We start from the raw sequence: 18,142 nt of genomic DNA, 5'->3' as shown, positions 1-18,142 counted from the left end.
CTCCCTCCTGGGAGCAAGGTACTCTGGGGCTTGGAGTCCCCTCAGGTTGCGGCAGCAATGTCAGGGCATTGCGGAGCAGTGAATCAGCGTTTCAATATTTGATTGTTCAGTCAGTGCTTTTTGTGTGTCCAAGAAGGCAGCCAAGTAGCAGCGGGACTACGGACCTCCCCCACCTGGAATCTGTAACAGGCACCGATGGAGCTCTATAGTGATCTATCTTGCCCCCCCATCGTTCCAAGATCCACTGTGGAGTAAAGTAGGAGTGGCGGGCGCCCTAGGGGTGAGTGAACGCCAGTTCAGTGCCTGGAGGCTGTCCCTGCTGCGGCGCTGAATGCTCAAGATGGCGGTCGCCGGGAGTAGGCACAGATAAGGATAAGAGGACGTGACTGTGGAGTGACGACAGCCACCCCCTTGACACGTCAGAAATAGCGGACCCCCACCCAGCCAACAAAGATGAAGTCAGCCGGTTGTCGGCAGAAGGGGCCCCATGTTGGATGCCTAGCGAGCTGGGATCTGGAGGAGGGTGCTCGGCCCACCGTATCTGCCTCTTGCAAAATCAGGTAAAGGGGGGGTCCTCAACAAATGTTGATTCTAGCCATGTTTCAGCAAAAGAGTTTCTCGAGCGCAAGACAGCAGGGACTCAATTTGAATTTAATAATTGGGAAACATACGCTGACCAAGCAGGGTAGCCTTGTTGATCTATCTTCTGCCTTTCATTGTCTGGTGCATAAATTGTGGATTATAATGGCCGATTTAGGTATTCATCCACCATTATTAGATTTTCTGAGGCAATTATACACTGACATCAGAGCAAGGGTGCGATATGGGGCTAAGGGAGAGGGCACTACATCATTCAGCATAGAGAGAGGGATAAGGCAGGGATGCATTTTGGCACCCTTCCTCTTTACATTATATATTAATAGTTTGGGCCACACACTGACTGATCAGTTTTGGGATCTACGACAAGTTGGATACCGCCCAATACCTGCCCTCCTCTATGCTGATGAGTCTGTGCTTATTGGACGCACTCAGCTGGGGCTCCTACACTTATTAATAAGTTTCACTACTTACATGCAGAACTTAAGTCTGCAAGTCAATAAATCCAAGACCTTCAAAATGAAGTGCGGGAAAAGGAATTTAAAGTGTAGGGATATCCTCATAGAAAATAAGAAGATCGATTTTATTAAGGCATTTTCTTATCTGGGTATTCTGTTAGACCAGAATGGTACATTGAGTCAGGCAATCAAATCAAGAAAGCTACTTTTTTTTAAAGCCACAACGGCTTTGTCTAATTTTTCAAGGGAGCTGGGCAGAAAAACCCCTGTAGAATTAATAAATATATACTAGGCGAAGAATGTATGGGGGTATTCTGATTGCCAGCCCTTGCAAATGGTGGAGAATGCCTTTCTAAGATCTCTTTTGGCAGTACTGGGTAGTTGTTCCACCTATGTTTGCCATGCGGGGTTGGGTCTGCCTTATTTATTTGATTTAATTAAGATACAGCCAATTCTTTTATGAGATAATATCTAGTCCTCTGAGAAAACTTCCCTTAATAGGGATATTATAAGGGATTGTTTTAAATGACATCGGGTACTCAGTATACCTTCGCTGAAGTACATTAAAAATGTCATGAGAGCTCTGGGTCATAAGGAATTTTATGATCACCCAGAATCCCTAGATCATATTAATAGAAAAAATCTTAAAAAAGAGTATATGATATTACTGGAGAAAGTAAGACTGACCTCGGAACTGTTAAAGCCGAGGGTTTGTAATAATCAGATGATCTTGGTCAACTATGACATACAACCATATTTAAAATACATGGAGGGGAATCAAGATATATTTGTTTTAACACATTTTAGACTGGGCATCTCTCACCAACTGACAAGCTTCTCAAATATAAATGACTAGTCGCAATGCCTTTGTAAGTACTCCTGTGATGGAAAGTCCCAGCAGACAACATTTCATACTGTTTTCTTTTGTAACTTTTTATGAAAAACAGAAAAAGATTTGAGTTTTTCCAATATTAAAGTCACTTGGGTTTAGGCAATGTTGCACAGCATTTTTGTTCCTTCCGTCGTTATCCAATGAGTATATAATGTTGTCTATGGCAAGGCTTTTAAAGAATGTCATTTGCTGTAGAAAGACCATTATATCATGATTTCTATGGTGATGTAAAAGTGGTTTGTATTTTAAGATAGGTTCTTTTTTAAAGATAGTAACTGATTCAGAAATGTTTTTTTATTTAAATAAGACTATTGTACATATATTAATTGTTTTACATGTATGTTCTTTTATGGTTTTGTGTGAGGAATTCGAATAAAGCTTATTTTGATTGCTTGACTCGTTTGATCTGTCTGCATCAAAATAGGTATTGTCATTCCTTACATTTCAAACTCAGTATGCCCCAAAGTTGGAGCACATTAGTCAAGGTAAACTGACAATATTAAGGGTGCAACACAGGATTTCCTATGGAGTGAGGTCTTAATCACAAAGGTGAAACTTCACCTCCATAGTTAATCATTGAGTTTTAACTAATATTCACGTAGTGTTAAACATTAAAGGTAAGTCATTACTAGTGACATGTTTGGCCCAGTGAATAATAACAATGTAATGTTTTTCTCACATTTCACTTCATTTGTGACATAGGAATCTGTTTTAGGTGAACCAACACATATTGTTTTTGAACAGTTCATCAGTTATTTATTTTAGTCTTATTGAAGACCCACAGAAAATGAATTGTATGTTGAAACAATCATCAACTCCCTTCACTGTTCATTCTTTTTTTGTATTGTAATACATTGCACTACTTTACATTTGCCTGCTTCATGTTTTGTCTTACCAGGTATTCTCCGAGAGTATTAATGATCTGAATAACAGTATGATCCTAAATTATGGATGTGTTGTACTATATGGGAAACAAAAAATGGTTGCAGCCCCATAAACACCATTTAATAAATGGTATAAACCTTAACTATTGATCTATGTGTGAATATCATGATACTGAAAACAAGGAATATGCTTTCCCTAAGCACGTTATTGTCACACTGTGATTAAACAGTTCGTAGATTATGTCAGGGTGATCACTTACCATTTATCGCTGCACTAAAACATATACAAGTTGTGATATTGCAATTACCTATCAGAGATGTTTTTAGGATAGTGTTTACTTCCCATACCTCAGCATTTGAAGGGTATCCCTTTTGTATTTTAATTGATAGCTGCACTGTCGGCACCAGCCACTGGAGAGCTTCTACTCCTTACAAATATGACAAGTGCCACAACTAACATGAACTTTCACATCACTGTAATGCAATAACTTGCCTACACAGATGTCAACAAGATCACTTTTAGCAGTGAGGGCAAGGAATTTTAAAAGGACTATGGAATCGTGAAATTATCCGGCAAAGGAAATTATTTCAACCATTTGAGAATTAGCCTCTGCACATTAAGTTAGCACTTTAATAAACAGGAACAAAGTATTGTAACTGCCCCATTTTTAAAATTGTAAACTTTCCTTTACTCTTTCAGTAAACTGTGGTTATTATAGCACTTAAAAACAAAAAAAAAATTCTTATATTAATCAATGGTTTGCACAATACAATCATCGTGTTTACATCTTTGGATCTGGTGATGAACTTTATCTTTGTGGTAGAGTTAGAATACAACAAAAGAATACAAATCAACATAGAATGCAAACTCCTTGGAAAGAAAGGGTATTCAACCCTGTTAGGCACCAGCGACTGCAAGGTGAAGCTTGGTGAGTTGAACTGCTTTAGATACTTGAAAGGTAATCTCCTTTTCAAAGATTATCCTTAATGTACTCATGTGTTTTATGCTCTTAAAGAAAGGTATGTATCTCAAGAGTGTTGGCTAATGGCTCCTTTTCATAAACATCTAACAGTTAAGGCCTGGGAATCCGAGCTTTCAGTACTTTATGGAAAGGAAATGCCAGTTCCTGTGGAGGGTTGTACAAGGTGTGAATGTAGTTCACATGTGGAAAAACTATGTTTTGGTTAATACTTTGTTTCCTAACAGAACTTTTTACTTTACCCCACCTCAACAGTCAGATTCACGCTGCGGGAGAAATATTGGAGGTGAGGATGAAAAGAATGCAGGGAAAGGTGTTTCAGTGACCTTATCCACCAGCATTGCTGAAGAAGGGATAGTCACAGAAGACTTGTAGGTAAATGATGGTGCTTCGATGATACATGGTCTGATAATGACAGCTGGAGCCCTCAATATCTTGATATCTGAATGGCTATTACATTCGAATTGTATTTTGTCACAAATTGTGCTCTGTGTGGAGTGCTTCTGCTCACTCTTGTCCCTGTTAATCTTCATGTCTTTTTCTACATATTCAATGTCATCATTCTTTTCCTCTTGGCTGCCCTCCACTGCTCCTTCATCCTCTATGCAGTGGAGATCTTGCTTGACGCTTCTCTCGCTCTCCGAGTTGAGTGTTTTAGGTTGATTGTGAGTGTGTGTTTTCTGGTGCTTAATAAGATGGGACTGCAGAGTAAACCTCTTCTCACATTCAGTACATGAAGGCCACTTATTATGGACTCTTTGGTTATGTTTAAGATCTTTCTTTGCATTAAAATTATCATCACACTGTGAACCAGAAAAGCATCTTTGGGTTAGTTTCTTCTTCTTTAAGAGACCCTCCATATGAATTTTCTGATGAATATGAAGATTTTCTTTCTGGGTAAATCTCTTTGTGCAATGGGAGCAGGAAAATAGTTCATTTTTGGTGTGGATCTGTTGGTGCCTTTTAAGATTGCCACTCCGAGTGAAGTTCACCCCACAAACACTACAGATGAAAGGTCTTTCTCCAGTATGGACTCTCTGATGTCTTATGAGCATGGACAAGTGATTAAAACTCTTTTCACACATAGCGCAGGAAAGGAGTGCCTCTTCAGTGTTTGTTCTGCAGGGGAGCAAAGGTTTTTCATTAAAACGCTGATCGCTCTCTGCATGACAAAGGTGTCTCTTGTTTTCAGAGGTAGTGTCTGCATGGATTTTTTTCTGATGCCTTTGGAAATTTCCCTTCTGAGTGAACCTCTTTCCACACTGAGGGCAAACAAAGGGCTGCTCTCCAGTGTGAACTCTCTCATGAAGTTTCAGTAGAGATTTCTGACTGAAGCTCTTTTGGCACCAAGGACAGGAAAATCCTCTTTCTTTCTTAGGATCGCCTTCATCATGGATTTTCCGGTGCCTTCGAAGATTACTCCTGGTACTATACCTCTTTTTACAGTGAAAGCAGGTGTACAGTCGATCTCCAGTGTGACTTACCAAGTGGATACTTAGCCAAGACTTATAATTGAAGCCCTTCTGACACTCAGCACAGTGGAAGCGCATTTCTCGCATAGACACTCTCCAATACCATTAAATATTTGTCTTCACACAAAAGTGCGTTCCCTCTCAGCCCATGAAAAAGGGCTTGTTCCTTTTCTAGATGTTTAAGGATTCTGAACGTAATCCTTCATTGGAAACATTTTTTGCATGATGTGCAGCAACAGGATCTCCTTGCAGTGTGGATTTTCTGCTGTGATACTTAGTTCACTTTCATGCAAGGCAACATTCTGATTCTGTTCATGGATCTTCCTCATTAATATTTTGATTCTGCTGGCTGTAGTCCACTGCAGAATTAAAAAATAATGAATTAATGTAAACATCAACCAGAAAACCCAAGATTAAAAACACAAAGGGCTTAATACACACAAGCCAGACTTCGCTACAAATAACTGTTTCTTAGCACAGCACTTTATACTTCATTGCTGCTCTTTCTAATCACCACAAAGAAGAGATGTTAAGAGTTATCCATTTTATTGGTAATCAGTGTAACTGCACCAGAATGATGGATGCTGAGTAGTTTGTTCTGGGATTCAAGCTCATGACCTGCAGATCGCCAAATGTCAGCAGACAGAATTTAACTTACTAAGCCATCTAGCTGTCAACTGTAGAATATTACTGTTTAGTATATATTTAAAGAGGATGAGGCAACACATTTACAGCAAATGGAAGGCAGGTACACCCACCAAATTGAGCAATGCTCTCTCCAAGTGCTTGGTCACTCAGAGTTAAACAAGCACCACTGTGTTATTCCATTCACAAATTGGAGCCAATGGGTGCAATGTATGTAAGTATTGGTGTAAATAAGGCATAGGTCAAATTAATGAGAAACAAAAACAAGAAGATTCCAAAACATACAGTATTTCATTAGTTGTATTTCACTGATATATAACAATCCACATTAATTCAAAACTCATGGGACCTCACAATCCTTAAGATGAAACTGGGTAGCGAGAGAAAGAGTCTAAGGTAGAAGTAGGCAGAAAGAGAGGAGGTTGAGAATGAGAAATAGAAAAATGTATCACTTTCCTAAGGGGGCCCTAGGCAATTTCTCACTTCACCCTTGCTTTATAAAGTCTCTGCTTAGAAAACGTATTAGTTATGTAGGGGTCATTTAGAGGCTGGGAGATGTAGTACATCTGCCATACAACAGTAAATGCCCCGTGTGGCAACTCTGTGATTCCTCCTTCATCATACTGAGATGTTGGAACCGCTGGGTTTTCCCCAGAGGGGCCGCAACTGACTCTATTGGTCGAAACCCTTCACCCGGCAATATTTTAGGCCACAGCGACAATCACAGAACCCTATTTAGGATGAGGCAACAAGCCATTGATTTTTCCAGCCTGAGTCTGCCATGTGAGGTATAGGAAACTCTAGCTTGGAAAACAAAGAATGACCTTGACATGCAGGAAGAAAACAAGAAAACTCAGTATGCATCAAGACCTTAGCTTTTTTTTCTGAAACAAATTCCTGATTTGATGGTTAGTTTCAGTGAAACAAAACCATTTGCAAAGATGGGGCCAAAATAAAATGGCTAATGCTTGATAAACTAATTCACCTTCAATAGATCTACTGCTTCGGATGAGGTGCTGAAGGTAAACAGAACCCCGCCAGGGAAGTGAGGATTTCTAATCATGATGAATTATCCTCTATCAGGAGAGTGGAGGCTAGGCTCTCCAATAACCCAGTGAGCTTGCAGGATGCCAATTAAATTATAAATGCCACCCTTAGTATTAATCATTCCATGCATATATATATAAAATGATGTGAAATGGTGCTAGAAAACCGTCAGGAAGTCTGATAGCTAGGCCTCAAACAGTGAAGAGACATGGAAGTAAAAGTGCTAGAGATAGTTAAATGCCAAATAGGGCAGAAAAGCTCAATGGTGTATAATCCCAGCAATATTCCAATATTATGAACCAAAGGATTGGAATCCAGTGTCAAACAATAAAACTATAGACAATGGAGGGCCAGTTCTGTAACTTAAATTAGGAAGATGTCGCTCTATTTAATCATCAGTAGTGCAAGTGCAACCATGCGTTCTGAACTAGACAGAAAGGGAGGAAAAAACAGAAGTAAAAAGCATTGGCAAGTAAGCATGACTAGAGACACGAATTGACTATCTTGCTAATGCTCAATATTTAGACAGTCCTAGGAAGCCGTGATATGAATAGTCCCTTAATAGTCAGAATAACCATTAACGTCTAAGTATGTAAACATGTTGGTCTCGTTACCTGGGACACTAACACTACATCACAGGACCACGGAGTCCAGGATCCCAATGTGTGTACAATAAGAAACTGGTATGTTTTCTTTTATAGCAAACACCACTTATTTGAGGAAGTACATGGTGACACAGTAAAAGGGTTATCAATGTGGGTTTATGTATCTGCATACAGTAGCGGCTGGCAGGCAATGAGGGTACTGGGGAGGGGTGGGGCGGGGGGACAAAATAATAATCAAATTAAAAAAATACCTCTTCCGCCGGCCACGTCTCTTCTCCGCTTCTACTGAACCAGGAAGCACCCAGGCTCCCTATAGCCAATCACAATGCTGCAATGCAGCATTTTGATTGGTCTGAGCACCATGGATCAGCACTCAGATGGGGACCGGGGCCTTGGCATGTTCCCCACCAGGCTGTGTAATGCAGCCTGTTGGAGAACATGCAAAGTGGGCCTGACTGGTTGGACGGGCCAGGACAGTCGGCCAAGCAGTCATGATCAATTGGAGTGTGCAAACCACTCCTCTCCTGTGCCTCCAGCCCCGTCTCATCCTAACCCTGCCCCGAACCTACGAAAAATAAATTGACAATAACTATGGTATTATCATTTTATTTTTCCTGGTCAAAGAGCAGTGGGGCGAAGCTCCTCTGCCTTAGCGGAGAAGCCACCCCTGTCTGCATACCCATTTGCATACAGATATCATGGCACTGGCAGAATAACGGATGTTACCGAACACAACCTTCTGCCTGTTCTTTTCCTAGTGGTCATCTTTAATGCAATTTTATAAAAACCTTCTGTCAAAGAAGCCACCAATAGTTCATGGCCCTGAACATTTTCCAGAGTCCTCTAGAATAATGTGCCAATGACAGATCATCATACATGTGTGCTACCCTAGCAATATATCAGCCTGTATTCAGGAGATGCCAGAATTTCCCGACCTGATCAGCTCGGAGAACATAGTGCCCCTTCACAACAAGGCGGAAAGCATGACTAAAGACCCACGCCTATGTAATACAAGAGTGATATAATAAATGCAATTTGTAGAAGGGTAGGAATAGAACATCAAGCAGTCAACCAACATTGATCTAAGCATTACCGGAAGTACACACTGAAGTCTGACAGAAGATACTCATTATGTTCAAGAAACAGCATTCAGTCTGGGCCAACAGGATTCATGAGTTAAAGTTTGACTACAAAGTGAAAACCCTTTCAGGTCTTCCCTGTCCATTTGGTGCATTTTGGAAGAAATAGCACCAATCTTTGATAGCTGGTGTGGTATAATTTAACAAGACTAAAAAAACGTATGCTCTTGTTGTTTTCTAAGTTCTGGGAGACACAAACATATAGCACTCATGTGTCACAAACACCCAGATCCTCCCTACATATCTCACTGCCAGTGCTTATAAACCACCAGAACCCACACCTTCCTCCTCATGCTTATCATACTCTGTAGTTCTCTACTCCCCTGACTTTGCATCATGCACCATTAAATGACAGCGTTTTTCACTTCAGAAATATGCCTTATGCCCATATACATCTTAGATGTCCTCATTCCCATAGCCATACGCATCTAACACGCCAACAACACACACAAGATAGGCTGAAGGATCACAGTGATCCACAAATACACCTGGTCTTGCACCCTTATCAGACAAGCAACATTCAAGTTATTTGAGCTTCTCTCTTCTATTTCTATATCCAAACATCCAAGGCAGCCCTTCAACCTTTTTTACATACAGCCTAGATGCAATTTGAACTTCTCTGAAGAAATCACTGACCACCTGAAATCCGCTACCATGCAGAACACCCATCTCACATTTTTTGGAGACATAGGTCTCCCTGAAGATTCAACCACCAAGAGAACAAGGGACTCACTTAACACATTCCTCAAAACAGTGGACATCAATCAACACATTCTCAAGCCTATAGATAAAGACAACACCATGAGAACTTTATCATAACTGCCTTACTCAATCCAGTGCAAGTCTCCGATATCCTTGGGCTGGACGGATCATGTCTCTATCTCCTTCTCAATCCACCATCTCACATCAATGCAGCAACATCAACCAGAAATAGAAAAATTAACTTGCTGCTCCTTCAAGGACATCTCCATGGACTCTCTTCAAGATGAACACACATTCTGTATAAACTCAATCCAGTCTACATAATCGGTCAAAACACTCCTCTGCATATAAAACAATGACAGGAACAACCATGTGGGCTAAACGTATCACTCAAAACATAATCCTTCAAACATAACCCATCAGCACCATGGTAGTCACAAAACCTGTCACAGTACAAACACTCCATTCAAAGAAAAAAAATAGAAAAGCAGATGAACCACCACATTTTCTGCAAGCCTCATTCAATTAAAAAACTTCAGTTTACATGCAGATCACTCATCACCACACCAAAACATATGTTCTACAAGACCACCAATTGGTGGGCAAACAACAGAAGTAAAGCATTATTGCAGGCAGCTCAACATTACGCTAGCCCCTCCCAGAATCTTCTATCCAACTTTAACACAAAAATGTAATACCATAAAAATCATTAGATGCTTCTACAACGTCAACTAAACAACCATACTCTCTTCGGTGCCCATGTGCTCTACTTCCAAGTGGACTGCCTTCAGCACCAATCACAGCATGAACTCACCAACATCCTCAATTGTCAGTTAGCCACCACCAAGAAAGACAATGTTCTACCATCATCCACCATGTAATCACTCTATAGAGATGCTCTCAGTACTGTCAGGACTTCACTCACTCAAGGAACCTTTACAGACAGCCTCAAAAACAGGACACAGGGCCAAATTACGACTTTGGTGGTCTTGGGACCGCCGTTGCATCAGCGTCAGATAAACCGCCTGCCAACTCGGCAGTCCAACAGCTGAGTTTTGATGTTGTCGGTCCCACCGACGAAAGACCGCACCCCACCAGGATTTCTCTTCCTGAATCAATGGCGGACACAGGCAGCAGTGGCTTATAGAGTGAGTCCAGTCTCTCTTCCCTTCATTGAGATTATGATGTGCCTTACCTCCAAGTCGACTGTGGCAGGTAGACCTCCACACTCGACCTGGCAGAAACGCAAGATTTGAGGAAAAAACGCATCTTGTCGTTTGTTTCCACTCCTCTGTCCATCAAGGAGACCCTCGCCCAGGTCTCCCCTGTCCTGCAGACTCTTGTCCACAAGGGAAATCCATACCTTTGTTGCCGGAATCACAGGTAAGTTTCTTGTCTATTTGTCCAATGTTGTTCTGGCTGTGGATCCATGCTGTAGGAGAAGGTTAGTTTTTCATTAGTGTAACACATATGTGTATTTACAGACTTGTTTCATGAAAATACACACATATGTTTTTGGACTGTGGCAAAAAACCTAGCCCGAAGGTCCTCCTTCATCAGAAGATCACTGCTGCGAGACCACTAGCACAAAGGTAACATCATAATACAGCAGTCGGAAGACCACAGGCTCAGCAGTCTACTTGGACCGCCGAAGTCATAATCAGGCCCACAGTCGATGTTGAGGAAACCTACCCTGGTAACAAATGATCCAATAAATTATTGTCTCATCACCCAACTTTCATATGCAAAATCATCAAGAATACTAGCTTCATTCACTTACAAGATCTGACCAGCAAGAATAACCTCCAACAAAACTACCACTCTGGCTTCAAACCTCGCTGCAGCACAGAGACTTTTGTCATTCAGAAAGATAATGTTGACCTCCTGATCACTGGCAATTACCAACCCTGCCTCTTAATCCTAATTGACCTCTCTGCAGTCTTTACCCAGCTGACTTCCCAGCACTGATCCACAAACTGTAAAGGCTCTTGGCTTCTTTGATACACCGTTACATTTCCTACCTTAAACGCCACCAAAATGTCCAGATAAGACGCTCAAGATCACAAAAGCTACTAACCTCATGCATAGTACCCCAGAGGCCAGTCATGTCTACCATCATCATCAACCTATAAATGGAAAACCTTGCCTCCTAAGTTACCAATGGCAGAATCAAATTAATCAATAGACCAATAAAACACAACTCTACCTGAAAATCTCCACTGCTCATGACATAAATTTAAAAAAAACCTGCCTTAATATCATAACAACTGAATGTTACCTGAAACTCAACCTTACCTGGCTGAAATCCTCCCATTGCCAGCAATAACAATCACAAATCCAAGCCTGTTTCTCTGAAATTCAATTTGATGCATTCAGCTGCTAGCTGGCACTGTAAGCAATATGATGGTTCGCCCTTGACACCAACATCTTTCAAAAAACACATTGCCAAGAAAATTAAGATGGCATGGGACCAACTCTCCCTCCTGAGGAAAAGGAAACCCTACTTTCAAAGAATAATTTCAAAGCAACAGTCAAAGCATTAGTCCTCTTGTACTTCGATGGAGGCAACAGCCTGTTTTCCGGTGTCCATACGTCACACTGGGTCCCCTGACAGGCAACCTGCTTGCGGTAGCACATTACATCAAAGGCCTAAAGAAGTTTAAACATGTCAATCAAACACTGAACAAACTGCAGTGGACCCCTCCAGGCGGGGAACAACCTTTACAACGCAACTTTTACAACGCACTACCATTACAATGAAACTGTTACAACGCGAGTGCATTGACAACGCAGGACATTACAACGCAAGTCTTTACATCGACTTGCACTAGATGGCGTGCTAACATTAAAAATAGTGTAGTTTACTATCCCAACACCTTCCCTACTGTTACGTGGACTGGAGTTGGAATAGTAAATTACACTTTTTTAATGTTAGCACGCCATCTAGTGCAAGTCGATGTAAAGACTTGCGTTGTAATGTCCTGCGTTGTCAATGCACTCGCGTTGTAAAACTTTCGTTGTAACAGCATGCGTTGTAACGTCATACATCCCTCCAGGCCTGCATCATCTTCAAAATAAGCTGCATCACAAAAAAGGCCCCAAACACTGCTCAATACATGATACAGAAATGTACTACCTCAAGTGGGCAACACCACACCAGAATCCAGGTCAACATCAGACTGGAGCAAAGAAACTGCAAATAAAGAGGTAATATGACAACTTTCTTCATATATGTTTCCAGGGCCTGCAACAACAACTCCTCAAAATCACAACTGCCCCAACCCTTATGCAATGCAAAAAGGAACTGCACACATACTTCTTAAGAGAGTACTACATCTGTACATGACAGGAATCTCCCTCCACTGTGTTGTAAAATATCCTAAATCGCACACCAGGGCTCCCATCTCTGTTTAGTGCACTGTTGCTCACTGAGATCACACTCTGCGGATACTTGTTTATACCTAAATTCATAGACAACTAGGTAAACAGTAAACAGGAATCCAACTCCACCATCCTCCAGTAAGAATTGCAACTCACAGAAGGGTAAGTGCTATAAATCATGAAATGACAGGATAGGACAGTTATGACCACGCCTCCTGCTTCTATGGTAGAAAGGGTATGGGCCTCCACAGTTTTGATGAAATAACAACCAGAAGATGTCCATAAGTAGAGTATAAATCACCAGAGAGGACAAAAGGATTAGCAGACTTGTGCTCCATGCAAACAGTATCTGGCAATGTACATACAAGTTCCGACTAAATACCACAATGTTAAAATTTCTAACTGAAATAAATAAGTGGATTCATTATCTGTACCTAAAAAGAGGGAATGTTTCTCATTACAGCAACAGTGTCATTAAACCACAACTTTCCTTGCATGGTGTGAATTCCCTTCCTTAATCAATGACAGGTCTCATTGGTGATCACATAATATGATAAGTTAAGGGACATGTGGAAGGATTAATTTGGTGTGTCAATGGGTTCTTGGAGATGATGTGGTTTAGGGGGGTCTGACAAACAGCTTTTTAATTGTATTAGTAAATATATGTATCTTTTAATGGATGTGTGGTGCGCTTGTTATTCTATGTATCTTCTTGCAACCCTGATTTAGTTCATATGTGGAGAACAAAATACATTGGTTGTCTTTTCTTATCACCAAAGAAAATAAAGACAACTTGGAATACATATAATTTTGAACTGGACTTGTGTCTAAAAGGACTTTAACTTTTCAGTGCACCACCATTTGTGGAATTTGTATCTATGCCATGGTAATGTATCGTTGACGAAAGAGTTCAAAAACTGAATTGTTGCAATAGAGTGACATATAAATGTTGCGTATAGTGCACAGTGACAGAGAACAAAGCGCTGACGTTTGTAAAGTATTAGTTTATTGTGTTTGGCAGTTTAAGTGTTTAAGTGACTTTGGTAGATTGATTTCATATATATATATATACACTGAAAAAAACATAGGTTTCAGGGGTGTTATAGTTAGCTGGAAATTTCACTCGTACAAAACCATAGAAATTCCTCCGTTATAGTTAGTTCTACTAACTATAACTTGTGCGCCCGCAATCCACTGCTGATGATGTCACATATTACATCATTCATGACATGGTCAGTGACATCACTGATGACATCTCAAATGACATTACTGATGACATCATTGATGACATCATCCAGTGAATGTGGTTTGGTTCGTTATTTAAATATGTATTATATATATATAGCAATCTGCATTGATGAATGAGTGGATATATAAATATCTGGATGGAGGATATAGTAGCACTGTGATTGGCTGTTTACTTGAGTATTATAGTGCATCTAGTTGGCCCCCAGGGACCCTCAAGATCAAAGAGGAATTAATTCCTCAACTTAAAACGCACCACAGGGCACGTTTGCACAATGGTGAAGGAAGGGTGCGGGGCCTGAGGTGACATGTCTGCAAACACACCCTGTGGCACGTTTTAAGTTGGGGAATTAATTCCTCTTCAATCCTGAGGTCCCCTGGGGGCCAACTAGCCCACCAGGTACCTCCAGTATGTGCCAGGGAGCTGCGTTGCAGAGAGGTGTTCAGAGGCCACACTTGTGGAACCCCCTGAGCAGGCCTAGGGGGTCAGGGTGTTTCTACCCTGCCCCCTTTTTGCGTTCTGCATGTTTGTTTTTGTGCTTTCTTGTGCCTTACCGAGGCACAAGATGGCTGCCAACACTTCCGGGTTTGGAGTGTTGACAGCCAATTAGCATCCAGCTCGTGCTCGGCAGGGTGCGCGGATCCACTGCGCCCATAGATATATCTATGATTTTACTTTTGATTTTCTCAGGAACTAGTTAACGGATTTACACCATTTCAGCAAAAGGCACGAGTATGAACCAAGGGCTACCTTTTTGCCAAATTTGGTGTAATTTCGTTCAGCAGTTCGGGCTGTAGTTGCGATTAATGGTTCCTATGGAAAATTGCATGGGGAAAACACATTTTGGGACCCCCCTTTTTTCTCAGCCCCCGCTTGACGAATCACCCCGAGACTTTCAGGATAGGAGCGGAACGGAGCGCTTCACCAGTTTTAAAAATTTCGCGAAGATTCGTCAACCGGAGCCAAAGTTATTCCAAATAGAATGTTGTGGATTTCCTATGGATAGTAGGTCCTAACTATAACTACCTACTGGTGACCGCCAGTATGTAATGTATATATATATATTCACTGAAAAAACCATAGGTTTCAGGCACATTATAGTTAGGAATTAGCATTTAAAAAACCTTAGAAATTCACTAAAAAAACCATAGGTTTCAGGGGCGTTATAGTTAGCTGGACATTTCCCTCGTACAAAACCCTAGAAATTCCCCTGTTATAGTTAGTTCAGCTAACTATAACTCGCGCCCCCGCAATGCACTGCTGATGACGTCACATATTACATTACTCATGACATGGTCAGTGACATCACTGATGACATCTCAAATGACATCACTGATGACATCATCCATTGAGTATGTGTTTCTAAATAGTTTTAATATGTTTAATATATATAGGGAAAGGCCTGTTGAAGAATACGTAGGTGTACAAGTGTGTGAATGGATGATTTTCTAGGTGCGTAACTGACTTAAGTCAGTCATTAAATGTATCTTACTGCAGACTAGTGACTAAACTGTGTGAATGTCTGTATGTGTCTGTGTGTTGGTGTATAAGTGGCTGCATGGTTTTGTGAATAGCTATATGAGTGTCTATATGGGTTATTGATTGGTTGTCTGAGTATCTGTATGAGTGCCTGAGTGTTTGTGTGGGTAGGGTGTGTGTGACTCTGTGACTAGATGTGTGAGTGGGTGATTCAGTGGGTGCATGGTTTTAAGAGTGCATCTGTTATGGCCTGTATGGTTGGGTGACTGTATGTAAGGGTGTGTTAGTGATTGCATGTATATCTCAGTTGTACATGTGTCAGTAACTACATATGTGAAACGCAGTGTATATGTGTGTAAGAGTATATAACTATCTATATGTGAGAGTGTGTGATTTTGGGAGTGGCTGTATGCGCCATAGTGCAAGGATATCTGTGTCATGTGCTGTTTGTTTTTCTGCAGGAAGACACAGAATTTGTTAGTATTTTTATGAGTAAGTGAACTTGAGTGTGTTTAACTGTATAGGTGAGTAAATTGGACTGTGATTAATTATTTGCATGACTGACTAGATGTGTCAGTACCTCAATGGATGATTGGCGGTGTGTGAGTGTCTATATAGGTGAATAAATGCACAGAGTGACTGTAAGTATGAGTGACTGTACAGGTGAGTGAGTGGACATGTATGTAGACCTAAAAGTCAATGAGTGGGTGTGTAGTTATTGGTATTGCAGTATCTATGGTTGTCAAAATGGCCGTCTGAAATTTTGAGTCGGTGTATCAAAGGTTATATTAGGGTGTGAGAAGGTGCACTAATTTGTCACATGGATGACGTCATCAGTGATGTTATCAGTGATGTCATTTGAGATGTCATCAGTGATGCCATCAGTGATGTCACTGACCATGTCATGAGTGATGTAATATGTGATGTCATCAGCAGTGCATTGCGGGGGCGCGAGTTATAGTTAGCTGATCTAACTATAACAGGGGATTTTCTAGGGTTTTGTATGAGGGAAATGTCCAGCTAACTATAACGCCCCTGAAACCTATGGTTTTTTTCAGTGAATTTTTAAGGTTTTTTAAATGCTAATTCCTAACTATAACGTGCCTGAAACCTATGGTTTTTTAAGTGAATTTCACAGGTTTTTTAAATGCCAATTTCTAACTATAACGTGCATGAAACCTATGGTTTTTTCAGTGAATTTCAAAGGTTTTTTAAATGCTAATTCCTATCTATAACTTATCTCTGAAGATATCATGTTTAATGATTTTGATTGGATTTCTATATTTTTCAAATTCAGTGTGTCAATTTCATTAATTATCTTTTTTTTAAAATACTTTTTTATCACCATTTTTTAAACTTATTTTTTTAATTAATTCTTTTAAAAATTTAAAAATGTTATTTGAACTTAATAGGTTTTACAAACATATTTTTTTATATTTTTCAAAATATTTTTTTAACTATATGTTCAAAACTGTATTTTATATATTTTTTTCAATGTTTTTGGATCCGCGCACCCTATGCGCACCGTTCTCGATCCGTACGTGATAGCATCCGCGCATGGTACGAGTTGGGTACGTGTTTAGTGCATGATCGCAATGCGACAGGTACGCGACTCCCAGCCTATACGCGACACGTTCGATGTACGTAACGCGACGTTTACACGCTTCCGCGATGCGTCATCTGCGTCTATGACGCGGTGGGTGCGCGGATCCCGCGAAATATTTAACATATAAAAAAACATATATATATATGTATTTCATGTGAATATTAATTGAAGACAAACTCTAAACTAGTCTTAAAAGTAATATATTTTTACATCTAATCCTATATTTCTTTTTAATTCAATTTCGCGGATGTGCGCTGGGTGCGTGCTGCGTATGCGCAGGGTGCGCGGATCCCATGTGACCTGCAAAAAAAGAGATTTGATTGGTTCATTACACTTCCTCTTCTAACTATTGAAAGACCCCACCCATTTCAATCATTCTTCTTTGACCTTCTTTAGAGTACCATCTCTTTGGAGAGAAGAAGATTTTTTAGACTAAGTTTACACTTAGCTCTAACTTTTTTCAACCAAAAATGGCTTCAGGGCAGCAGGCATCACCTGCATCACCTCATACTTCTGAGGATGAATTTTTGCCGGAGGCACCACCCAAAAAACGTTTTTCTTCAGTGGTGTGGAAATTTTTTACTTTTCCCGAGGGGCAGAATAAGACCAATGCCACCTTGGTCACGTGCAAGATTTGCAAAAGAGTCCTATCGAGAGGGAATCCTAACAAGAAATACTCTTGCGGCATGGGAAGTATGATGAAGCACATGAGGACCCTTCATCCGAACAATCTTGCACGAAAAGAGTGCCGACGGATGAGAAACACTCCTGCTCCTGCGCCATCCACCTCATCGCAGCCGAGCACATCAAGAGTGCATCCATCAGCCCAAACCTTGGACATCCGTCCTCAATTTCAATTTTTAAAAGTGCTTTGCACTAAGTGCAATAAGACTTTTTGCTATGGTGAGCAGTCGATCGATCTGATCTGCCGCCGGCAAGAAAGTCACATTTGCTAGGTTTTTTTTTTTTGTTTTATTGTTCCCTGAAGTTCATTGTTTGGTTTCTCCTG

General features: G+C 40.7%; 1 protein-coding gene across 1 annotated transcript in view; it reads right to left on the bottom strand.

Moving 5' to 3' along the window:
• Positions 1 to 3,506: 3,506 nt before the first annotated feature.
• Positions 3,507 to 18,142, bottom strand: part of LOC146811625 (uncharacterized) — a 79,141-nt gene continuing 64,505 nt past the window's right edge. The window contains exon 2 of the mRNA XM_085614516.1: positions 3,507 to 5,642. Coding sequence (XP_085470642.1) covers positions 4,060 to 5,370 — 1,311 coding nt within the window. The 5' untranslated portion in view covers positions 5,371 to 5,642 and the 3' untranslated portion in view covers positions 3,507 to 4,059. The remainder of the gene's footprint in view (positions 5,643 to 18,142) is intronic.

The sequence above is a fragment of the Triturus cristatus genome, chromosome 7 (genome assembly GCF_964204655.1).
Source record: "Triturus cristatus chromosome 7, aTriCri1.1, whole genome shotgun sequence".
NCBI classification, from domain to species: domain Eukaryota; kingdom Metazoa; phylum Chordata; class Amphibia; order Caudata; family Salamandridae; genus Triturus; species Triturus cristatus.
The sequence above is the reverse complement of the archived record's forward strand: the minus strand, read 5'-3'. Positions and strand labels throughout refer to the sequence as shown.